Source organism: Anomaloglossus baeobatrachus, chromosome 12 (assembly GCF_048569485.1).
Source record: "Anomaloglossus baeobatrachus isolate aAnoBae1 chromosome 12, aAnoBae1.hap1, whole genome shotgun sequence".
Taxonomy (NCBI): Eukaryota; Metazoa; Chordata; class Amphibia; order Anura; family Aromobatidae; genus Anomaloglossus; species Anomaloglossus baeobatrachus.
The window spans coordinates 107,464,514-107,488,168 of record NC_134364.1 but is presented as its reverse complement, the minus strand read 5'-3'; the positions used below and the strand labels follow the sequence as shown (position 1 = coordinate 107,488,168).

At 46.0% G+C, this 23,655-nt stretch overlaps 1 protein-coding gene across 1 annotated transcript in view; it reads left to right on the top strand.

Moving 5' to 3' along the window:
- Window positions 1-22,211, top strand: part of LOC142257658 (vomeronasal type-2 receptor 26-like) — a 49,358-nt gene extending 27,147 nt beyond the window's left edge. The window contains exons 4-6 of the mRNA XM_075329795.1: window positions 1,421-1,645; window positions 10,382-10,505; window positions 21,274-22,211. Coding sequence (XP_075185910.1) covers window positions 1,421-1,645; window positions 10,382-10,505; window positions 21,274-22,211 — 1,287 coding nt within the window. The remainder of the gene's footprint in view (window positions 1-1,420; window positions 1,646-10,381; window positions 10,506-21,273) is intronic.
- The last annotated feature ends 1,444 nt before the right edge of the window (window positions 22,212-23,655 follow it).

The following is a 23,655-nucleotide window of genomic DNA, read 5'->3' as shown; positions in this document are numbered from 1 at the left end:
GCCTGTCTGTCCTGGTCGTGCTATATGCCCCAGCCATCCTGGTTGTCCCGGTCTACACTAGTGACTCTGCCTTTCTGCACTTGTGTCTGCCATGGAAGTGGCATGTGGTGGGCATTTAGTAAAGTCCATCCCACTAAAGGGTAAGCTCGGGGTCTTCCTGTGGCCCACTCCTGCTTCCCTCTTTACCATCTACAGAGCCGAGATTCACACTTAGTTTCCTCACTGTACAGTATGAGCCCACACACAGTCCCTATATACAGTGTAAGCCCTCACATAGCCTCTTTATACCTAGTATGAACCTCCACATAGCATCCTTATGCACAGTATTAGCCCCACGGAGCTCCTCTATATACAGTATGAGCCCCCAAATAGTATCCTTATACAGAGCATGACCCCCACATAGCCCCCTAAATGCTATATGAACCTCACCATAGCCCCCAATTTACTGTATGAGCACTCAAAAAGCCCCCTACATACAGTATGAACCCTATATACCCTCTGTTTATGCAGAATGAGCCACCACATAGCTTCCTTATACATAGTATGAGCACCACACAGCCACCTACATAGAATATGAGACCCTAAATAGTCTCCTTATAAACTGTATGAGTCCCAAATAATGTATAGTATTATTGTAGTAGTAAATAGTATGGGCTCACAGGCCTCTGTTTCAAGCCCTTTATCTGTCTCCGTCTGCTGACCACATGAATCGTGAGCTGCTTTTTGCCCATCCCCGATGAAGACTGATGTTAAAAACCCCAATCTTAATGACTATAAGGCTTAAGCCTGCTTTACATGTTACGATTTCGCATATGATATCGTATGTGATCGTACCCGCCCCAATCGCCCAATCGTATGTGTGGCACGTTCAATTTGTTGAATGTGCCGCACATACGAGTAACCCCCCGTCACACGTACTTACCCTTATCCATACGACCTTGATGTGGGCGGCGACCGTCCACTTCCTGGAGTGGGAGGGACGTCCGCGTCACAGCGACGTCATGCGGCAGCCGGCCTATAGAAGTGGAGGGGCGGAGCTGAGCAGGACGTAAACATCCCGCCCACCTCCTTCCTTCCGCATTACCAGCCGGGAGCCGCAGGACAGAGGTAAGATCTGTTCATCGTTCCCGGGGTGTCACACACTGCGATGTGCGCTACCCCGGGTACGATGAACAACCTGACGTTCAATTTATGAGAAATGAACGACTTGCGTGTGATGAACATTTTACCGTTCAATCGCAATCGCACGTACCTGTCACACACTGCAATGTACCTTACGATGCCGGATGTGCGTCACTTACGACGTGACCCCGCAGACACATCTTAAGATACATTGCAGCGTGTAAAGCGGGCTTTAATGTCATAGATGTAGTGATCAGAGCTAATTTATCTATTCTAAAATTATTATTTTTCATTTCAGATTCATCAACATTTAAAGAAAATTCATTTTAATAACAGTATGGGTAACGAAGTATCTCTTAATGATTCCGGAAATACACATGCAAAATTTCACATTTTAAACTGGGTTATAAATCTTGAAGAGAAGCTCAGTGGTAGCACGGTTGGGAGATTCTATATGACGTCTTCTGATTATACGCTTTCAGTTAATGAACATCAGATAACATGGGATCCATATTTTAACAAGGTATTGGTTGAATATGTGCCGTCCCAGCAGTGGATCGAACAGCTCGGATCCGGGATGGTGTCAGTTCATGGCTCGAGGGACTCCGAACCCAGGGGCTTAGGTGCCACACTCTAAAGTTAAGGGGGATATGTACAAGGGAGTTGTAGTTCGTGACACCACCCTTGGTGTGCGATAACTGAGAGTACCGCCGCTGCTGTTGGAAGTACCCGGGGTGATGGAGTGGGGTAGCAAAGTGTTGTTACCCTCCATGGGTAGGGGTATGCTCCGGGGTTCTGGATGATGATATGGGGTGCCGTGACGGGAAGATCACTCAAGTACTCACTCAACCAGTAAGCAGACACTGACAACCGGGTAAACCAAGTCTCTGGGTGCTGCTGGCGCTAAAGGGGAGCTTGTCCAGGTCCCGTCCCCTGCAGTGCTGCCTGATGGTCCGTGACCTGCCTCCTGGCACAAAGTTTAAATTCACTGTAGTGGCCTGGTAGTCTGGAACTTGCCGGACCCCACTCCCCACTATGGCTAAGTGTGGGAGCCTGTTCTCAGGGCTCACGCTTGGGATTTTAGTGGGCTGCTTATATGGAAGGCCCAATCCCCTTCATTGCGCTAGTGCCCCGATTCTAGAGGTAGTGGGAACAGTCTATAAAGGCTCCGTTCTCTGCAGGCTAATTGCTGGGTTGCCTGAAGCTTCTCCCCGACCTAGGGTTCGTGTACCCTGCCGTGCCTTTAGTTCTGGACAGGTGATAGGACCAGGCTGCTGACCGTTCTCTTTAACAGGTCCAGGCACCTAGCCTCAATCCCCTGAGACCTGAGTTACGACTCCTCTAGGTCCAGAGCACTGTCTGCAACCTAGACAGCTACTCTTAGGAGCCACCGCTCCCTGCCTCCTCCACTTCACTCCTCCAGTTCCTCTCTCTCTCTACTCTCTCTCTACTCTGACACTCCTCACCTCCTCTTACTGACCCCTAGGTGGGCGACCCTATTCCGCTTAAGCCGCCCACTAGTGTGTCTGGTGGGTGTGGTGCAAAGTGCATCTAGGATTTGATTTGCTGTTGCAGGCAGCACAGCAAGATGGGGACCCAGAACCATGAGGGATTTGGAAACTGCATTTAAAGAGAGAGAGCGTACAGTACCCTGTGACGACCTGATAGTCCAGAGGCGTCACAAATAGACACTAGTTATTTTTACAAATGGAGACAAAATGTAATACATGAATTAAAAAATAATTAATTTTCCAAAATTAATTAATTCACCGGAAAACCTTAAGGCCATATTTATACATTACATTTCAAATCATTTTTTTTATTGCGATTTTCTAAACCATTGTAAAATCATCTCATTTTTGCTGACCTATACAGAAAGAATAACTAAATATATTGTAGAGAGTTCATTGATTCTTTCAAATTGTTTTTTTTTACAAATTTCATGAAAAATTTAGATTCACCATAATCTGTTTTCTAACTGCAAGGAAGAGGTAAAAATAAAATCCTATTCTCACCATTTCTCGTATCTTTTCCTTACCTGTCCCACTACTGCCAAACCGTTGATCCATTCCATTGTTTCCTCTTTTTTGTCTCATATTTTACTTTTTTTCTGCTTCCAAGGCTACAGAATTGTTGTTCTTCATTAGGATGACACCCTCACAAGGGTTATGCTGTACACCATTAATGTAAAAGTCATGCGTCAAAACCCACTTTACAGAGTGAGACTTAGTGGGGAATGAGGGCCCCAAAGGTTTGGGAAACAGAAGATTTGATAGAACACACAATTGTTAGGGGGTGCTACGCTGGCCTTGCACTCACCCTGACCCTGGAGGTACCCTTGATGGTAGGGAGGTCCAGGTCACCACACTAAGCCTTGTCTCCTGTCCGGCCCTGTCCTTAAAACAACAACCCTGGGATGGGCAGGTAACAACCACAGGTAACAAGCTCCCACAAGGGGATAGAACTGAAACACACTGACACCGCAAACAACCACAGATGAGAGACAAAATGACAACATAGGGAATAAACCAAAAGGGGTAGGAGTAAGTCACACCAAGGAACTCTGAAACCGAGCAGGCAATGATTAGCTGGTCACCAAATAGAGGTATGCCACAGACGCTGGGATTTCACCACTGCAAGCAGAGACTATCTTTGACGGTATCCTCCTACACACCTCAGCCTTAAAGGGACCCTGTCAGCAGATTTGGGGCCTATAAGTGGTTGCTGCGGTGGAGTTGGGTCATATGGGCGTCTCCGTTCTCCAGTGATGGCGCCTCCTCTTTCAGTTATCTTCGTCCTCCTTCGGAAGCTGCAGTGCATGACGCGTCTACGTCATATACACTCGCCGGTCCCATGCAGACGCACAACAAAACTTTGATCTGCCCTGCTCAGGGCAGATCAAAGTGTTCCTGCGCAGGATTTCAGTGCCGGTGACTGTGGATGACGTAGGACGCATCATGCACCCCAGCTTCAGAAGAACGATGACAAAGATGGCCGAAACAGGAGGCACCGGCACCGGAGAATGGAAGCGTCCATATGACCCAACTATACCTCAGTGACTGTTTAGATAAGTATTATAAAGTGTTTTTTACGTTCTACACAGCGGCCTAGGCTCTTATATACAGCATGTTAGAATGTTGTATATAAGAGCCCACTGGTGGTGGCTGCAGCTTATAGGCTCCAAATCTCTTGACCGTTTCACTTTAAATAGGAGGAGATTAGCTGTGGAAGGAAATTGGCAACCTGGCTCTCAGCACGCTGCTCCATAAGGCTTAACTCCTGCATTATTGGAAACAACTGAGCCGACGCCCAGCTGAGCTGAGCACTTAAGAGAGACCAGGTTGTCTGTCAGACATGGCAATATGAACAGAGTCTGACACCGTAGACGTAATCTGCATGCACGGATACAGATGGCGCATGACAAGAATACAGGGGCTCATAACTGGCTGTGTGACAGGTTTGGGTACAGCTAAGAATTTGTGAGGATATTATTTTTCTTTAAAGCCATAAGCCTTTCTTGCCATTTGAATCAAGCAAAATGTCAACTGAATGCAGATTTGGTGGAATTAGTACAAATTGATTCAGATTTGTGTGACTTAATCTAAATTGTTAAGAAAAAAAATAAATTTTGAATTTCCTATCTCTACAAATTATATAACTTATAATATATTTTTTAAGAATATAATTAGAGGGTTTTTTAATCCCTTCACACGAGGTTTGAGTTCTACCTAATTCATTTTGTTTTAAATAATTAGGGTTAGATTTCAGTGGACCAATACAGCAGATTGAACAAAAATCACAACTTTCCTTTGTTACTTCACAATTTTGGAAGCTCACATACATGTGAATGGAGAGTGATGCTTATGGGTCTATTTTTTTACCGCTAAAAGGAGTGTCTCATATCAGTTAGATATTTATAGCATATTTTTTGCTATGCCATGTGAGGCATATGCTCCCATAAGGGATGAAATCTTGGCCATCGGTTATCTGACTGCTCCAGTGCTTGTGTGTTCTGACATCTTTCTATAAATCAGAAATTTTTGCTTCAGCAACTCTTTTATGTTCCCTAAATATATTATTGACTAGTCCTTGGACCCACATTTCACAATCCACTGGTTGATTTTGACCACTTTTGGTAGGTTTAATACTGGGAACACCACAAAATATCTGCAGTTTTGGAAATGCACACATGCAAAAAAATGCGTGAAACAGGCCTAACTGAAAACTACTACACCTGACCGAGCCGGTTCTCGTAGAGACTAAAGTTCCCAGCTGCGCAGTCTCTAAATTCTCCTCTACAGACTAAATCAACCCTAAGGCCGGAGTTCCACGTGCATATGACTAGCATAAGACTCGCATAAGTCTCACATCGGTATCACCCAACACGGCCTGCTGCTCTCTGGATATGAGCGTCTCAGCTGCACAGAAATACATGCAGCCAACCAGCTCCTGTCAAGAGAGTGTGTGGCCGTACCGGATGATTCGATGCGAGAGTCGTGCGGGTCATATGCAAGTGGAACTCTGGCCAAACAGACTCAGATGACCACTCTGACCTTTGTTTCCTAAGCGGCCATTGAGGGTTTTCCCATTCTTCCTTAAGAATCTCAGGGAAGGTGCAGAGTAAAAATAAGGTAAACCAAAAGTAACAGGCAGTTTCCGGCAGACAAGCTGTAATTTGTAGCAGGGTCCACTTCAGGAATATTGCCAGCATGAAATGCAAGCCTGGGGAAGCTTTAAATAGTTACACTAGCCAAGTAAGGTGGGTTTCACATCAGTGGTATTCTGCCAAAATACTGGATTCGGCACAAATCCGGTACATTTTAATGTTACACGTCGTGGCTCTCTTATTGCAAGGAATGAGGTCGTCCCCCATTCCTTGTCTGCCATGAGCCCTCCTGCTCAGCAGCGCCAAAGGTCTGGGAGACTGTGCAGTCTGCAGGAGTTGCCTTCTCAGAGACACAGCAGAAGGGTGACACCTAGTGGTTCTCCCCTTGCAAGGAATGGAGCGGTCTCCCATCCCTTGCCTGCCACGAGCTCTCCTGCTCAGCATCACGGAGGCTCTGGGAGGTTGCGCAGTGTGCAAAGAATAGATGCTCAGGGAAGCAGCAAGACTTCCCATGTCTCTGCACATTGTGAAACCGGGGATCCCGCCTTTATGACCCAGAGGCAGGAAGATGAGCATGTGCTCCACGTGACGTCTTCTGATTCGCTCACTGATATCACACGGCCCCATGACGAGGCTGGTGATGTGCTGAATCCTGACTGGCTGGGCCAGGACATCACGAACCCTGATTGGGTCACGCCCGTCTCGCGCCCGCCCTTGGGTGGAGCTACACCTCCTTAAAAGCTCCCCCTGCCATCATGGCGGTGCGCGACCGTCCTTCTATGTTTGGATGTATGGCAGCGTGCTGCCACGCCACTGCTTAGGCATTATTGTCTTTTGTGGGCTTTGCCCTTGCTGCTCAGGCAGCACCTAGTTTGCAGGTCTTGCCCCTGCCTTGCTGCTCCGGCAGTATCCCGTTTAGCAGGCTGTGTTCCTGTCCCAGGTGAGCTCCTCGAGTCTCTGTCGAACTCACTTGGTTTCTGAAGCACACGTGCGTGGGCACCTCTGTGCTACCCCCGTGCCATATTCCTGTGACTCCCGCTGGCACACGTGTGTAGGCACCTCTGTGCGTCCCCGTGCAACAGGTACACCGTACGAGAAGCCCCGAGCCATACAACCCTCACGGGTTAGGGCGGACCGGTGTACATAGATCGTCTGTGACGTTCCAGACGATCACTAGCAGCAACCCGCTCACTCTTTCCTGACCATAGCAGCGGTCCCTTACACCGCACAGTGGACCTTGACCGGCGGAAGCTGTCCATTTCCCATCTTGGCACGCTTCCCCGGGTCCCCCTCGTAACATTACGGTCGCGCCAAAGGTCTGGCTATGGCGGAAGAGCAGCAGCAGTTGCTGCGTTATGTGCAGCAGTTGGAGTCACGATTGGCAGCAGTGGAGCGGTCTTCCCCCAATAAGGCTGCTCTAGCAACAGTCGCCACCCAGGCGGCTACTCAGGCTGTGGAATTGTGCGGAAGGTCGCCTCGCCTTGCGCTCCCAGAGTGCTTCAGCGGGGACAGCTCTGAGTGCCGTGGTTTCATAAACCAGGTTACCACCTACTTGGAGTTGTCCGCGACTGATTACGCTACTGAGAAGGCGAAGGTAGCCTTCGTCCAGTCCCTGCTCACAGGGAAAGCGCTAAAGTGGTCCACGCCGTTGTGGGAGCGCGGAGATCGGGTGGTGAATCACCTTCCAGTTTATCTTGAGGCCATGAGAAAGGTGTTCCTCGGGCCTCAAGTCACCCACGACTCCGCGCTGCGGCTCCTACGCCTTCGGCAAAGGTCCACTTCAGTCGGGGACTTTGCAGTACAATTCAGGACACTCGCCGCAGAGCTGGACTGGCCAGATAAAGTCCTGGTCCCTGTGTTCTGGGAGGGTCTGGCCGGGTTCGTCAAAGACGCGCTGGCCACGCGTGACGTGCCGACCACCTTAGAGTCCTTGATTCGGCTTGCCTCTCGCATAGACATCCGCCACGCAGAGCGGAGGCTTGAGGTCTCTTCGGCACCCACATCTTCCTGGTCTACAGAGCCTCTGACTCCCCTTCCCCACCAGACCGGTCTCCCAGCCAGCTCTATTGACGATTCTGTGGGGCCAATGGAAATCTCCACAGTGGTCTCCTCTACCACAGGTTCTCGGCCGTCGGTCGATTGCTTTACCTGTGGGCAGAGGGGACATGTAGACACCCGATGTTCGAAACCATTGGAAGAAACACAGTGTCTTGTTCCACCTCCAGTCAGCGTGAGGAGGGTCACTTCCGTTTCCCTAGACCAGGTGCCACCTAGTAAGACCCTCATTTGCCCTGACCCACGGAATGATGTGCTGTCATGGGATCGTGCCTCCAAAGGCAGGGGTCACTTCAGGGTCGACGGGACCAGAGACCCTGCGGTCAGGCATTATTGGGGGCCGGAGGTAGCCCAGGATGTACAGGAGAATATGCGAGTCTGTACGTCGTATGCGTATAATAAACCGTTCAGGCAGAGACCTGCGGGTCTTCTTCACTCTGCGCCATCTTTCACACCTGGGGACCTAGTGTGGCTGTCTTCTAAACATATCTACCTTCCGGTACAGACAGCCGAGTTCGCTCCTAGGTACCTGGGCCCGTTTACAGTAATAGAGCGGGTAACCCCGGCGGTATATCGACTCCAGCTCCCTCCATGCTTCGCTATTTCTAATACTTTTCATGTATCTCTCCTGAAACCCGTACGACCTAAAACCTCGGGGTCTCTGCTGTCCCAGGTTGGCTTCTCGTCCGACGACCCTGAAGTAGCGAAGCTAGTAAGAACAAAAATTGTACAGGGCAAGAGGTACTTCCTCGTGGAGGGGGTTGGTCGTGGCCCAGAGCATAGGTCCTGGGAATTGGAGGAGCATGTCCACGCCCCAGGTTTGGTGGCGGCCTGCAGGCGCAGGCGAGGGGGGGGCCCTAGACGGGGGGGGTAATGTTACACATCGTGGCTCTCTTATTTCAAGGAATGAGGTGGTCCCCCATTCTTTGTCTGCCACGAGCCCTCCTGCTCAGCAGCGCCAAAGGTCTGGGAGACTACGCAGTCTGCAGGAGTTGCCTTCTCAGAGACACAGCAGAAGGGTGACACCTAGTGGTTCTCCCCTTGCAAGGAATGGAGCGGTCTCCCATCCCTTGCCTGCCACGAGCTCTCCTGCTCAGCATCACGGAGGCTCTGGGAGGTTGCGCAGTGTGCAAAGAATAGATGCTCAGGGAAGCAGCAAGACTTCCCATGTCTCTGCACATTGTGAAACCGGGGATCCCGCCTTTATGACCCAGAGGCAGGAAGATGAGCATGTGCTCCACGTGACGTCTTCTGATTCGCTCACTGATATCACACGGCCCCATGATGAGGCTGGTGATGTGCTGAATCCTGACTGGCTGGGCCAGGACGTCACGAACCCTGATTGGGTCACACCCGTCTCGCGCCCGCCCTTGGGTGGAGCTACACCTCCTTAAAAGCTCCCCCTGCCATCATGGCGGTGCGCGACCGTCCTTCTATGTTTGGATGTCTGGCACCGTGCTGCCACGCCACTGCTTAGGCATTATTGTCTTTTGTGGGCTTTGCCCTTGCTGCTCAGGCAGCACCTAGTTTGCAGGTCTTGCCCCTGCCTTGCTGCTCCAGCAGTATCCCGTTTAGCAGGCTGTGTTCCTGTCCCAGGTGAGCTCCTCGAGTCTCTGTCGAACTCACTTGGTTTCTGAAGCACACGTGCGTGGGCACCTCTGTGCTACCCCCGTGCCATATTCCTGTGACTCCCGCTGGCACACGTGTGTAGGCACCTCTGTGCGTCCCCGTGCAACAGGTACACCGTACGAGAAGCCCCGAGCCATACAACCCTCACGGGTTAGGGCGGACCGGTGTACATAGATCGTCTGTGACGTTCCAGACGATCACTAGCAGCAACCCGCTCACTCTTTCCTGACCATAGCAGCGGTCCCTTACACCGCACAGTGGACCTTGACCGGCGGAAGCTGTCCATTTCCCATCTTGGCACGCTTCCCCGGGTCCCCCTCGTAACAGTTTAATACAGTTAAATGGAATCACGGCGAGATAAGGTCACATGCTTGCTCTGATTCCATTTAACTGCATTGAACTGCATGTGTGACGGATCCGGCATTGCGGCAGAATGCCGCTGATGTGAAGCCTGCCTAATAGGGCAAGACTGAATTACAGCATTGGAAACACATGTTAGCAGAAAGGCAGTGAGGACACAGTGTCCACACAGACACAAAGTGTTCAGAACAGGACAATAACCACACTTGACTGTGGCTCTATCGAGAGGAAAACAGACCACCATACAGAAGACCGCCGGATCAAATGTGAGGCAAGACAGATATATAGCCAAAATAATTTAGCCTTTGTAGTCATTCAGAGCCTTATGGTTACCTGTTTTTCTTGCTCCAATAAATAAACTTCAATAACTAAATCTTTACTTGAAGCCTAATATGTCACACCTTCTGATATATGCAATTTTCACTAGACTGTTATTTAATCAATTTACCTGGCAATGGCTTAATCGTATGACTGGTATAAGTTGAATAAGTTATGTAAGCTAATGCATGAGACTGAGAAGATAGCAGCCTTTAGTTATGTCACTTAAAGCAGGCTGAAAGAAACATAAGTTTAGGAAGATTACAATTTATTTTCTATACCTTACAATAGACTCCTCAGTCTACCTGCAGTGAAAATTGCCCACCGGGATTCAGGAAGTCTGCAAGGAAAGAACTGTCAATTTGCTGCTATGAGTGTATCTCCTGCTTAGATGGTGAAATCTCCGACAAACCAGGTGAGCTGGGAACACATAAGAAAGTCATCCTAAACTTCAATCAATCCAGAAATGCTAACTGGTAAATTTGTCATGCAGCAACCCGGGGCCTCAGGGCTCACCCGTCACTGGACCAGTGGTATTTGGGGTTGCTGTGACTGGCCTGACTCAGCATCGTGACCCCGTCAGTGTCAATTAAAGAAAGGTGCAGGGTGTCCCAGTAATGGGGGGTGGGGATTTGCTTTGTAGCGCCACCCGTGGTGCACGGCCAGGGATTCAGCTGCAGCTGCGAGATGTGGCTCTCCCCCAGGGCTGATGTTCACGCTCGTCAGGTAGTCCAGATCCTCACAGGTGGAGCGAACCCCAAGGGAAAATGGTGGTGACGGGGGAGAGGGGCCATTGGCACCAAAGCGCGGGGCGACAGCATTGGTAGTAAAGGACTGAGACAACGGTTGCGGGTCCAGGTCTTTTACTCAGTTCTTAAGCTGCTGTCCTAAGGGTACCGGTCACCGCCGTGCTGGGCCCCAGCCGATCCCGGTTGAATCGGAGGTCCCCTCCGGTGTTCTGGAGCATGTGAGACCTTCCTCCTCTGCGCTGACACATGGTTTCATGTGGACTGAAGCAATTTGGGGACCCCACCATCGGTGTTAAGTGTCCTGTCCCGTATGCAGGTGACGCGGGTCCGATGTGGGGTCCAGCTGTGGCCCTGACCCAGGATCCTATATATGTTACTGTGCTCTGGGAAAATGGGTAGTGGCGATGGGACTTGGAATCCCCATCTCCTGCAGATTTGTTAGAGTCCATGAAGGTTTCCTTAACCGAGAGCTATGCACCCCGACTGCGCTACCACTGTGGGAACGGTTAGGCTCGACCTCAGCTACCATGTTCTCCTCTGTCTCACCAGTTCCACCCGGTCATCTCCTGCTTCTCTTCCTATCCTCCCAGTCTCTTCAAGTCTGCACGGTCAGAGCTATAGAAGCTCTCTAGCACTATGTGTAGCAGCCATAGTACTACAAGTCCCATGATGTTCTGGCACTTTCTCCTTTCCCGAGATAGCTCTGAAACATGCATCCCAGGCAATCTCAGGGAATGAAGCTGTATTGTGAATACGTTTTTCAGTTTGGGGCTCCTTGTGGTCAGTGCTGACGGTGCAGTTGATTTGTGGAATGAAAGCCACACACCTGTGGAGGACTGGCAACCAAGCATTTCTGATTGGACTATATAACTGAGCAGTTTCCTCCTGTTACTTGCCGATGCTCAATAGATATCCTGTGTGTTAAGGACATTTTTGAAACCAGCCCTGCTCACTACCAGAACTCCTCTCAGATAAGGGGTCTTGTGCTTCTGCTTATTGTTTCCATTTTCTTGTTGTTTTTTTCTGCTTTGATACTATGCTTGGTTCCTAATTTGTCTGTGTGGAGTTCTTGGTGAAATGGGATCATTCCCTGCTGGGAGTGTCTGTATACTTAGCTCCATGATTCTGCAATGTGTTTTGTCATGCTTGGTATTAATTCATTCAGTCCCTCATCTATGTTAGTATTAATGGATCCCAGTAACATCTGAGTGCTGATCTAGTGAGGGAGAGGCCGTTTGGCCTCAGGGTTTTTCCATACCAGTCGTGCTGGTATTTATTTGGGTTTTTACGGCTGTAGACAGAACTCCCTCCAATCCTTTCCTTTAAAGATAGTTTGGGCCTCACGAATCTGTTTTTCTAGCTTTTATTGTGTTTTCTTATATCACCGTAGTCTTTAGATGTGGGGGGCTATCTATATCTTTGGGGCTTGCTCCAAGGCAGATTGGCTTTTTTATATCTCTATCTGTAAGAATATTTAGTTCTACAGCTATGTCGAGATGACTAGGTCATCATAGGCTCGTCCCACAGCTACTTCAAGTTGTGTGTCAGGATTAGGTCTCTAGTCCGTTAAGGTTCCAGCCACTCTGTTACCTTTTGGGTTTCTACATTTTTTGATCCTCCTCGGTCCCTGAATCATAACAGAGCTGGGTCGCACACCCCCAAGGGACCTGTTGTTGCTTCTCTCCCAGACTGATCTGACTAGAAACTGTTTGTGTTTGCTCATTTCCTCTGGCAGCCCCCACCCTTGCGATGACTCTTAGTGGATGTTGCCCTGGTAACCTGGAATTCCCCAGGATGTCTGGCTTCCTGTATTGTATAACTATCTGACTCAAGGGCTGGGGATTGTGTAAGTTATGAGCCCAGGATGTGTGTAAGCTCTGAACATTAGTGGTTAACCTCTTCTTACTTGGATCAGTACCGCACCTTAAGACAGATGCAGCACCCTGTGGCAGCTGAGGCCTCAAGGGTGCCACAATCACATCTTTAGACACCCATGTAAATTAACACCTCTTGTGTCATTCCAACAATAAAACTTCCTGAGACCATTAACCCCTTCACCACTCAGCGATTTTCCATTTTTTGCTTTCGTTTCTCCCCCCCCCCCCCCCTTTTCAAAGAGCCTTAACTTTTTTTTTTTATTTTCAGTTGATATAGCTGTATGAGGGCTTGTTTTCTTGCGGGGTGAGTTGTGATAAGCTTGATTGACACCATTTATTTTGCCGTATATTTTATTAGAAAATGGAAAAAAAAAATCCAAGTGCTGAGAAATTGTAAATAAAAATTGCAATTGCACGATATTTTTTTTTATTTTATTTACCATATTCAATATATGGTAAAAACTGACCTGGCAATAAAATTCCTCAGGTCCGAGTTTGTTCTCATTTTTCGGGATCTGGGGCTCAGTGATGGCTTATTTTTGGCATCTTGAGTGGATGTTTTTAATTATATTATTTTTGGATAGATGCAATGTTTTGATCGTTTTTTATTAGATTTTATTGCAATGGTGTAGGGACCAAAAAAACATAATTCTGACATTTTGATTTTTTTCTCACTATGCCTTTTACCGACCAGATTAATTGATTATGAATTTAGAGATATCGGGCATTTCTGAACATGGCAATAATAAATATGCATTTTTTTCATTGTTTTATTTTCAATGGGGCAAAAATAGAGGATTTGAACTTTGAGGTTTTTTTTTTTAAAATCATATTTTTAAAACTTTTTTTTTTACTTTTTATTGATTTTAGTATTGATTTTAGTAGTCCTTTTAATGAACATGAACTCATTCACTGCGATTGCTTCTGTTGTACAGAAATGCTGTTTTCCTGTTAATGCTGGCACTCTGCCGCCATTCCCAGAAAGCACATCATGAAAGTGACATGAGTCATCAGCTAATCCCCTCATGTCAGGACAACCCATCAGGTCCCCATGATGGTGTCGTGGGGCTGCCGATAGTCATGGGGAATTGTGTTATCACCACCGGAACGGTTGTCAGAGTTTAACTCCGTGAACAGGGAATAATGCTGGTTGGCTGCTTGAGACCACATTAGTGAGACAGGTACGACCTTGGTCGCATAGGTACATCCAAGGTAGTAAAGGGGTTATCGTGTTGAGTTGATTTTCAGTCAGGTGAGTGGGCTCACTAAAAATGCAAGAGCCATTTGGTGAGGAACAAGTCTTTTTCCAGCATGATAGAGACCATGTTAAAAGGCAAAAGTAATAATTGAGTCGTTCGATGAACAAAACTCTGACATTATGGGTCCATGATGACCAGTAAACTCCCATTGAAAACCAGTTGTTAGTCAAAAAATCCAAAGTGGACAAACAAAACACAGAAATTGTGAAAAACGCAAAGCACTGATTAGGCATGAATAAGCTCCCATTGTTTCCCCAGAAGGGGATATTCAATATGCCGTAACAAATTGCAAGGCTTGAAAAAAAGGGTCAACAATGTAATTTTGAGTCTTTGTATAAACTAGATCTATTTCTTATTAGAAATGTAAAACATGTGACATGACTTAGGGGTACTTTACACGTTGCGACATTGCATCCGAAATATCGTCGGGATCACATCGTTAGTGATGCACATCCGGCGCAGGTAACGATATCGCAACGTGTAAATCCTTTGTGCGACGATAAACGATCGCAAATGCATCGAAAATCGCTGATCTGTGTAGCGTCGGTCATTTTCATAATGTTGGGTCGACCGCAGGTACGATGTTGTTTGTCGTTACTGCAGATTCACACATTGCTGTGTGTAAACCTGCAGGAGCGACAAACATCTCCTTACCTGCGTCCCGACGGCAATGCGGAAGTGAGAAGGTGGGCGGGATGTTATGTCCCGCTCATCTCCGCCCCTCCGCTTCTATTGGCCGGCTGATTAGTGAATAACGTTTGGAACTCCATTCTATGTCTGAACTGGGTGCAAAAAACCTAAAAAACATCACTATGGGGAGATAAGGTATGCACACCAGTGACTATGGAAGGGGAATACATGGAATAGCAGAAACTGCTGTGTGAATACTGACATGAAAAATTCAATAGCTATTTGTAAGAATGAAATGTGAAAAATGGAACCTGCATTACTGCCATGAATATATGAATAAAGAGAAATTTAGCTACTGAATTGATCAATGCAGAAGAGCCCCAACACTACGCCAAAGTATTTCTCTACGTTGGGGTCCCTAGCTTGTGTGTGTCCTCTCATGCAGTTAAAAAACTTACCGTGTATGGGACGCTGAGACCCAGGCTATATATGCGGCCGGCTGATTAGTGACGTAGGTGTGACGCCGAACGCACCTCCCCCTTGAAGGAGGGATATTTTGGCAGTCACAGCGACGTCGCCGACCAGGTATGTGTGTGTGAAGCTGCCGTAGCGATAATATTCACTACGGCAGCAATCACCACATATCGCATGTGCGACGGGGGCAGGTACTATCACGCTCGGCATCGCTACCCGATGCTAGCGATGTCGCAATGTGTAAAGTACCCCTAAGTGTACTTAAGCAACAGGACAGGCAAAGAGATATCTGGCAGTGTACAGTCAGCACTGGTAGCTCTGGCAGCAATACAGCAGAGCTATAGAACTTATTGCACAGGATGGAGATATAAGGCTGTCTACTAATTGTGAAAGTCGGTGTGGCAGTGAAAGTTGCTGTACAGTATGGAATCTGAAGGGATAGATAAAAGGATATCCAGCTGTGTACGGCTTGCACTGGTAGTACCTGCAGCATCAGCACAATATAGATGTAACATAATGGACAGGCAGTAGATGTCTGGCTATGTGAGGTGCATCACGCCTTTTTGCAGAACAGTGTAAAACACAATGCATAGACAATCATTTGCTGTGGCTGATCTAATCATTGATATTAGTTGTAAGTGTATGAAAAGCACTGATCCGTGGCCGATTCATTTTGATAAATGTGAGGCTTTCCATACTCCACTTTTGGATGCAGTCTGGTTCACTTGGTTGTAACAAAACCACTGTACATAATGAAAACCATATCTAACGCACTTGAGGCTCAACAAAGCTCTATGTTCATAACAAACTGGACCACATTTTGCCACTGATCAAGTATACCTATCCCAATCACCTATGGGGTCAAATCCCAGGATATCTACTGAAGAGATGAGAAGAATTTACCCCTTGAAGCTACAGCTGAACCTGACTATTCAGGCCATGCATCTCTGTTTCCTGAAGTGCGTCAGTTTGGCGCAGCAGATATACCCTCTGGTCCCTCATGTCATACATACTATAATCACTGCAGCAGTTGACTCTGTTAATTTGTAGTCCTGCTTTTACAGGTGAGGTAGTAGTGGCGTTGTGGGGAGTGGATAGGGGTCTTGCAAACATTAACCAAGCAGGGAACACAGATTATTCTCTTAGTGCACCAATTTTTACTCCTTTTTGGAAACCAGTAAAAATTCCCATATTTTTATTTCAATGCAATTTATCTAAAAGCAAAGCTATCCAATAGTAATCCCATTGCTTGATGCAAATTATACACCTGTGAGCCATTGAGTATACAGCTTGTCATGCTCATGAGCACTAAAAAGGACCATGTCAGTTCCCTTTTTGCACCTTTTGTGAAAGTTGGCTATCAAAGCCAATGTCATTGTTATCTTTATCATATATTTTATGTTACTTTACATTCATGTCCCTTGAGATAACTCAATTTCACACATTTCAACTGCTGCTGCTCTCCTCCTTTTACTCACCCACATACTGCTGCATATAACATTGACCATAAGGGTCTCCAACATCTCCAATTGCACAATTCAACTACTGACATGCATATTGCATGGAGCATGAGTTACTTTGCGTTAAAGTAGAGAAAATAGGTTATTTCAAGCATTGCAGATTACGATAATGCCCAGTTGCAGTTGAAGGGGAACTAAGCAGCATGACATTTACTCTTTGATACAGTGGAGTTATATGACTTTCCCTTGTGGATAATCACCATCTGATGGTAGATCCAGACCTTGTGGACAATTGTAGATACTTTACCACCACTTATCCTGGTTGTGTTGGTACATCTCAGTCTCTAAAACATTCACCAATAATTTTTTTCTATGCTCATTATCTTCTCATTGATTTCAAATTTCGTTGAATAGTCTCTCAATGCTCTTTTTCGAATTGTTGAACTATGTGTTATGGTGTCTTGTCTGATATTGTTTCCACATATACCATCTGAATAAAGTGTTGTGGAATATGTTAGAGACACAAATAAAGATTATTACTAGTAGAAGTAGTAGTTCTAGTCCTTTTGACTAAGAAAAGTGTGAATATATTTTTTAAGTGAAGGTGACATGAATAGTGATGAGTGGACGAATGGATATTTGGGTTTGCCAAATCCGCACGGATTAAAAAAAAGTTGAGTTTGGGAATTGAACTTGACCTGAACTTGATTCTGGATAACGATTCCCATACATGTAAGTGGGGACGAGAAGTTCTGTGCTGTAAAATGGTCTTAGGAGGTGGTAAGGGGCTACAAAATTTTTCAAAAATCATCCCTAAGTCAGTAATTGGGAGAGGTCTATAAGACACTCCCACTACTAGCCTGTAAATAAAAGGAAATAAAGACACAAAAAATACTTTTTTTTTTAAATAAAAAATACATATTCGCTCTTTCACACATTTATTAACCTCAGAAACACCTCTACAGGTTGCACATAATTCACACAATGTGCCACAAAGGATGTGCTATGTCTGGAGTCTGCAGTGATTGAAAACGTTACCGATAACTACAGCCTAAACAATGAGGGCTGTGGGGAGCACTCAGCTGTGATAAGAGTTGGCATTATTTAGTTAATATCCAAGGGCTTATCTTCTGTCATTAGTGAACTCAGATGAACCCGCTGCTGGATTGCCAGATTGTGGGACATGGCAGCACAGCAGTCCATCAATCTGGCAGTGGGTGCAACTGAGTTCACACCATGGGAACCACCAGATGTGAACTCAGCTGAACTACTGACTGGCTATTAGATTGCCTGACACATTAGCACAGCAGTCCAACAACCAGGCAGCAGTTCAACTGAGTTCATCGCTGTATGTTCCTACAGTGTCAACTCAATTGATCTCGCTGCCTGATTGCTGAAATACTGTGCTGTCATATTGCACAATCTGGCAGTCCGGCAATTTAACAGTGGGTTTAATTGAGTTGACTGAGGTCAGAGGAGAGCTCCTAGTGTGAACTCTGGTGACCTGACTGCCAGATTTTCAGACTGCTTTAGCGCCGTGTCCTGCAATCCAACAATCTGGCAGTCAGGTAACTGGAGTTCAGACTAGGGGCTCCTCGCTGCCCTCAGTGAACTCATCTGGACCCCATTGCTGGATTGCTGGACTGTCAGCAGTCCAGCAATCCTTCAATGGGTTCAACTTTCACTGAGGACAGCAGGGAGCCTCCAGTGTGAACTTCTGGGATGGCTGTGGGATAGTATTTTTAGGATGGGAGGGACCAATAGCCATGGCTCCTCACACGCTGATAATACCCGCCCCAGCTGTCAGCTTTACCATGGCTGGTTATAAAAAATGAGGCGAACACCAAGTATTTTTTTTTAATTATGGGATCCTCTCCGTTTTATAGCCATGGTGATGATTGCAGCCTGTAGCTGCTGTTTTACCCCCCACTGGTTATCAAACATAGAGTAGGAACCCACGTCTTTTTTTGTTTTTTCGTTTTACAGTGGTGTGCTGGCCATTCACAGCTGTGCCAATACTTGAAATGGCTGTGATGGTGCTGGAAGTGCCCACACTAGAAAAGCTTGCTGATTGGCTGCTCTACGGCCTTTCAACAATCTTTGTTTGGATGACATAATTAAACAGGAGCTGGGTGTATAGTAAAACTCCATGTTCGTGGTTCAGCACTGGACACAAGGTATTCAGTACGAACCCCAGAACTTTCCAGTTGGGTTTAGCTCATGCCTAGACATGAGTAATTGAGTATAAGGGGTACTTTGCACACTATGACATTGCAGGTGTGATGTCGGTGGGGTCAAATCGAAAGTGACGCACATCCGGTGTCGCTGTCGACATCAGAGTATGTGAATCCTTTTTAATATGATTAAGAAGCGCAAAAGCGTCGAAATCGTATGATCGGTGTAGCGGCAGTCATTTCCATAATTTTGGAAGGACCGATGTTACGATGTTGTTTCTCATTCCTGCGGCAGCACACAAATGTAACGCCTGCCTGGATCCACAGACTCAGATGGGCTGTAAAGGGGAGGCTAGAGGGAAGCCACTCACCAACTAGGACCCCCAGAACCCTGAAACCCTTTAACCCCTATACAGGGATTTGGAATTACACAGGACCCTGGAGATCACTACCTGTGGAAGGCTGCAGTCCGATGAGAGTAGTAGTAAGGCAGGGTCAAACCAGGAATTGCGGAACAGGGACAGAATTGGCAGGCAGTGACGTAGTCAGCAAACGTAGCAGAGGTCAGATCTGGGTCGGGCAGCAAGGTACAAAAACAGTAGGCAGAAGGGTAGTCAAAACACGCAGAAGTCAACACAGGAATCACCAACAGAATAGGACGTAACAGGAGCCAGGAAAATCAGAGCTATATCTGGCAGTAATCATGTGACAGGAGGGGAAATAAGAAGGGTGTGGTGTCTTCCCATTGGCTGTAGCTGAACACTGGCAACTTCAGCTGGAAGACACATGCCACCCACAGTCAGCCAGCAGTACTGCAGATCCCAAGCTAACCCAGCCCAGTGGATGATCGGAGCCTGCACCCACTGGTGCCGCTGGCATCGACTTCTCTCCCATCACCAGCACCATCCACGGCAGGAACACGGTGTCGCCTGGCGATCGGAGCAGAAGTCGCTGGAGCAGACTCCGGCGGTGACGTAACAACATCGCTGTATGTGAAGCCGTAGGAGCGAGGAACATCTCCTTACCTGCGTCCCATCTGCAATGAGGAAGCAAGGAGTTGGGCGGAATGTTTACGTCCCGCTCATTTCCGCCCCCCTGCTTCTATTGGCCGCCTGCCGTGTGACGTCGGTCTGATGCCACACGACACGCCCCCTTAGGAAGGAGGCGGTTCGCCGGCCAGAGCAACTTCGCAGGGCAGGTAAGTGCATGTGAAGCTGCGACGGGGCGGGGACTATTGCGCTCAGCATCGCTACCATCGGCTTGCGGTGTCGTAGTGTGCAAAGTACCCCTAAGAAGAAAGAGCTATATTCAACTTATTAATTTAATTTTTAAAATAATTTTCCAGATAAAGAGAGGAAGCTAAAAAAAATATCTGGCCTTTAAAGGGAACTAATTAGAACATGACCTGTTATTTAAATCAATTTATTGTATTCTGTTCACTTAAAAAAAATATATATTTTATGTTCTGCAATAAAAATGCAAAATTAGTAATATTGTATTTGAGCCTCTTATAGACTCTTAGGGGTACTTTGCACGCTGCAACATCGATACTGCGATATCATCGGGGTCAAATCGAAAGTGACGCACATCCGGCGCCAGTAACGACGTTGCAACGTGTAAAGCCTAGATGCGGCAATAAATGATCGCAAAAGCGTCAAAAATTGGTGATCTGTGTAGCGTCGGTCATTTTCATAATGTCGCACCAATAGGAGATACGATGTTGTTCCTCGTTCCTGCGGCAGCACACATCGCTGTGTGTGAAGCCGCAGGAGCAAGAAACATCTCCTTACCTGCCTCCACCGGCTATGCGGAAGGAAGGAAGGAAAGAGGTGGGTGGGATGTTTACGTCCCACTCATCTCCGCCCCTCCGCTTCTTTTGGCCGCCTGCCGTGTCACGTCGCTGTGATGCTGCATGACCCGCCCCCTTAGGAAGGAGGCAGGTCGCCGGCCAGAGCGACGTCACAGGGCAGTTAAGTGCGTGTGAAGCTGCCGTAGCGATAATGTTCGCTACGGCAGCTATACAAGATATCGCATGTGCGACGGGGAGCGGGTACTATCGCGCTCTGCGTGGCTAGCCAATGCTAGCGATGTCTCAACGTGCAAAGTACTCCATAGTATACCTTGTTAAGAAGAGTTAATTGTCATCACAGACAAGATAGGATCCATAATTGACAATAGCATAATAGTTAAAGCCCCCCGCTAATCCTCCATTCCCAATGTGCATTGCACACGTTCAATAGATGCTTCAAAAAAAATATAGGATCTTAGTCAGTCTATTGCTGCTAATGGAAATGTCAATTTCCTGAGACAATACATTTGTAGTCTAAATTTTCCCTTGTAGCCAAGGTAATACTTTCAAGACATCTCATTTTTAGTTTTAATACAGATTGTGATATCTAATAAAAAATTGTGAAAATATTTTACTGAAATTCTAAATTAAACAGAACCCTTTGTTTGATGATACATTCATTTAACCACCAAATGACCTGGTCGTTCAGGAGCTAACAAAAAATTAATGTTCGTATTTTTCATTAATGAAATAATGTTCCTTTTATTCTAGATATGGATACTTGTTTGAAATGTCCAGCAGATATGTGGTCGAATCTAATGAAGGACAATTGTGTACCCAAGCTAGTAACATATTTATCATATGAGGATACTTTGGGGGCATCTCTGGCCACACTTTCTTTACTTCTCCTTTTTCTCACGTGCTGGATTACGACAATCTTTAGGAAATATCGAAAAACCGCGATTGTGAAGGCCAACAACAGAGACCTAAGCTTTATTCTTCTCATCTCTCTGAAAATGTGTTTCCTCTGTGCCTTAATTTTCATCGGTTACCCCACTCAGTTGACTTGCGTTCTCCGGCACGCTGTTTTCGGGGTCAGCTTTTCGGTTTGTATTTCTTCCATTTTGGCAAAAACTATAACAGTTATCATCGCCTTTAATGCCACCAAACCAGGGAGTAAATTGAAGAAGTGGATGAAACCATCGGTGTACAAATTTTTCGTTTTGTCCTGTTCCATATTTCAAGTGTTAATATGTATTTTTTGGTTGACGTTGGCTCCACCATTTCCATATAATAACATGAGCGATGAACTTGGGAAAATCATAGTAGAATGTCGTGAAGGATCACCAGTTGCATTATACTTTGTACTTGGATATCTAGGGTTCTTAGCGCTTATTAGTTTTATCATCTCTTTTTTTGCCAAAAATTTGCCTGATAAATTTAATGAAGCCAAACTGATAACATTCAGTATGTTGGTGTTCTGCAGCGTCTGGATAGCCTTTATCCCGGCGTACCTGAGCAGTAAGGGCAAATATGTCGTAGCGGTGGAGATATTTGCAATTTTGGCTTCTACTGCAGGACTACTCGCATGCATATTCATTCCAAAATGCTATATCTTACTTTTCAAGCCAGAATGGATTACAAAAAGTCTTCTGATAAAGGGAACAGAAAAAAATACAAAAATAGAACTAAATGACAACCAAAACTGAAATAAAAAAAATAATTGTTTTGTTGGTAAAAAGAAAAAATGGCCGTCCAAACTACTGAATTTACTTCTCATCTACTAATATGTGCCCCTTTTTAATATTTTTTTTAATGAAATAATTTTATAATGCATAAAGTAGAAGTTTTCAGCAGTGTAAAAAAGCCCAACAATGCAAGAAGTGGCTCTGCAGAAGGCTTAATTTAGACGTTAACAGCAGAGCCCAGCGATGTAGCAGATCTGGGTATGTGAGATAAAGCAAATAATGTTTTAGCGGAGTTAAGAGATGAAGCAGAGCCCAGCAATGAAGGTATATTATTAGTATTAGATCATTTCATCAAAAAAATTGGCCCAAATTGATAGATCAGGACTTAAGTCAGTTGTCAAAGTTGGAGGATTATTTTTTTCATAATCCTACAGAGTTTTAGTTTTTTTATTTTAATATTAGTTCCCATTAAAAAAAACACTGAAAATTGAAAGTGGATGGTTGTTAAGGACTCTTTTCTATCCGGATGTTCTTTGAAGCCTTAATCTCAGGTGCAGTTCTTCTGTGGCCACTCTGCTTTGCTATTAAAAGTCATGTCTCTTATCATCTGATGCCTGTTATAGAAACTCATTTTATGCTGACCACTTTTGTTGGAGCCAGTCTCTGGAAGAAGCTGAGGGTTTGTGACTATTGCAGCTGTAATGTTTTGCTGCATTGAAGAAACTTGGAGTGTTTTTTCCTTTTGCATCTTTTTCCCTTTGTCTGTCTCCTTTATCTTATTTTGTATTATTGCATGAGACTAGTGATCTAGCTGGCCTTCTCACTAGCCAGGGTGGGTTCAGGGCAAGTGAGAGCCTAGGCATGTGATGGTGATGGGGAAAAGGCCGATATAGGGACATTAAGTAGCTTAGGGTACAAACTCAGGTGAGTTACAAGAGATCTCCCTTCTCCCCTTTGTGTTCAAAGTGTTACTGACCTGTAGAATAGTAGTGCCCCAAAATTTAACACGGGGGTATGTTAAAAGAACATTGTAGGAATGTTCAATAGTGTTGAGCAGAATAAATGAACCCAGCTATGTACAGCACCCAGCTATATAGAACCATATGGGAAGCTCATTTCAGATAAGTTAAGCAGAGTTGAGTTGTGCAACAGAGTCCAACAATGTAGCAAAGCTTTTAAATCTGCAGGTTGAATCATTTTTGCAGGACCTAGAGATGACTATATAAGTGCAGTTGTTTAAAAAGCTGCCTTCCAGAAATACAGAGACAGCAGTAACAAAGTTTACAGCTGTATAATAGAACAGGGTGTCAGGAGACAAATATAAAGCATAACAGTGGTATAATAGTTATAAGTGGTGTTGAGGACTAATGATGAGCATGCGCTAAAATTCTCAAATGCTCGTTATTCAAATCAAGCAGGCCGGTATGGTCAGAGAGGCTTGACTCAAGTAACGAGTATAATGGAA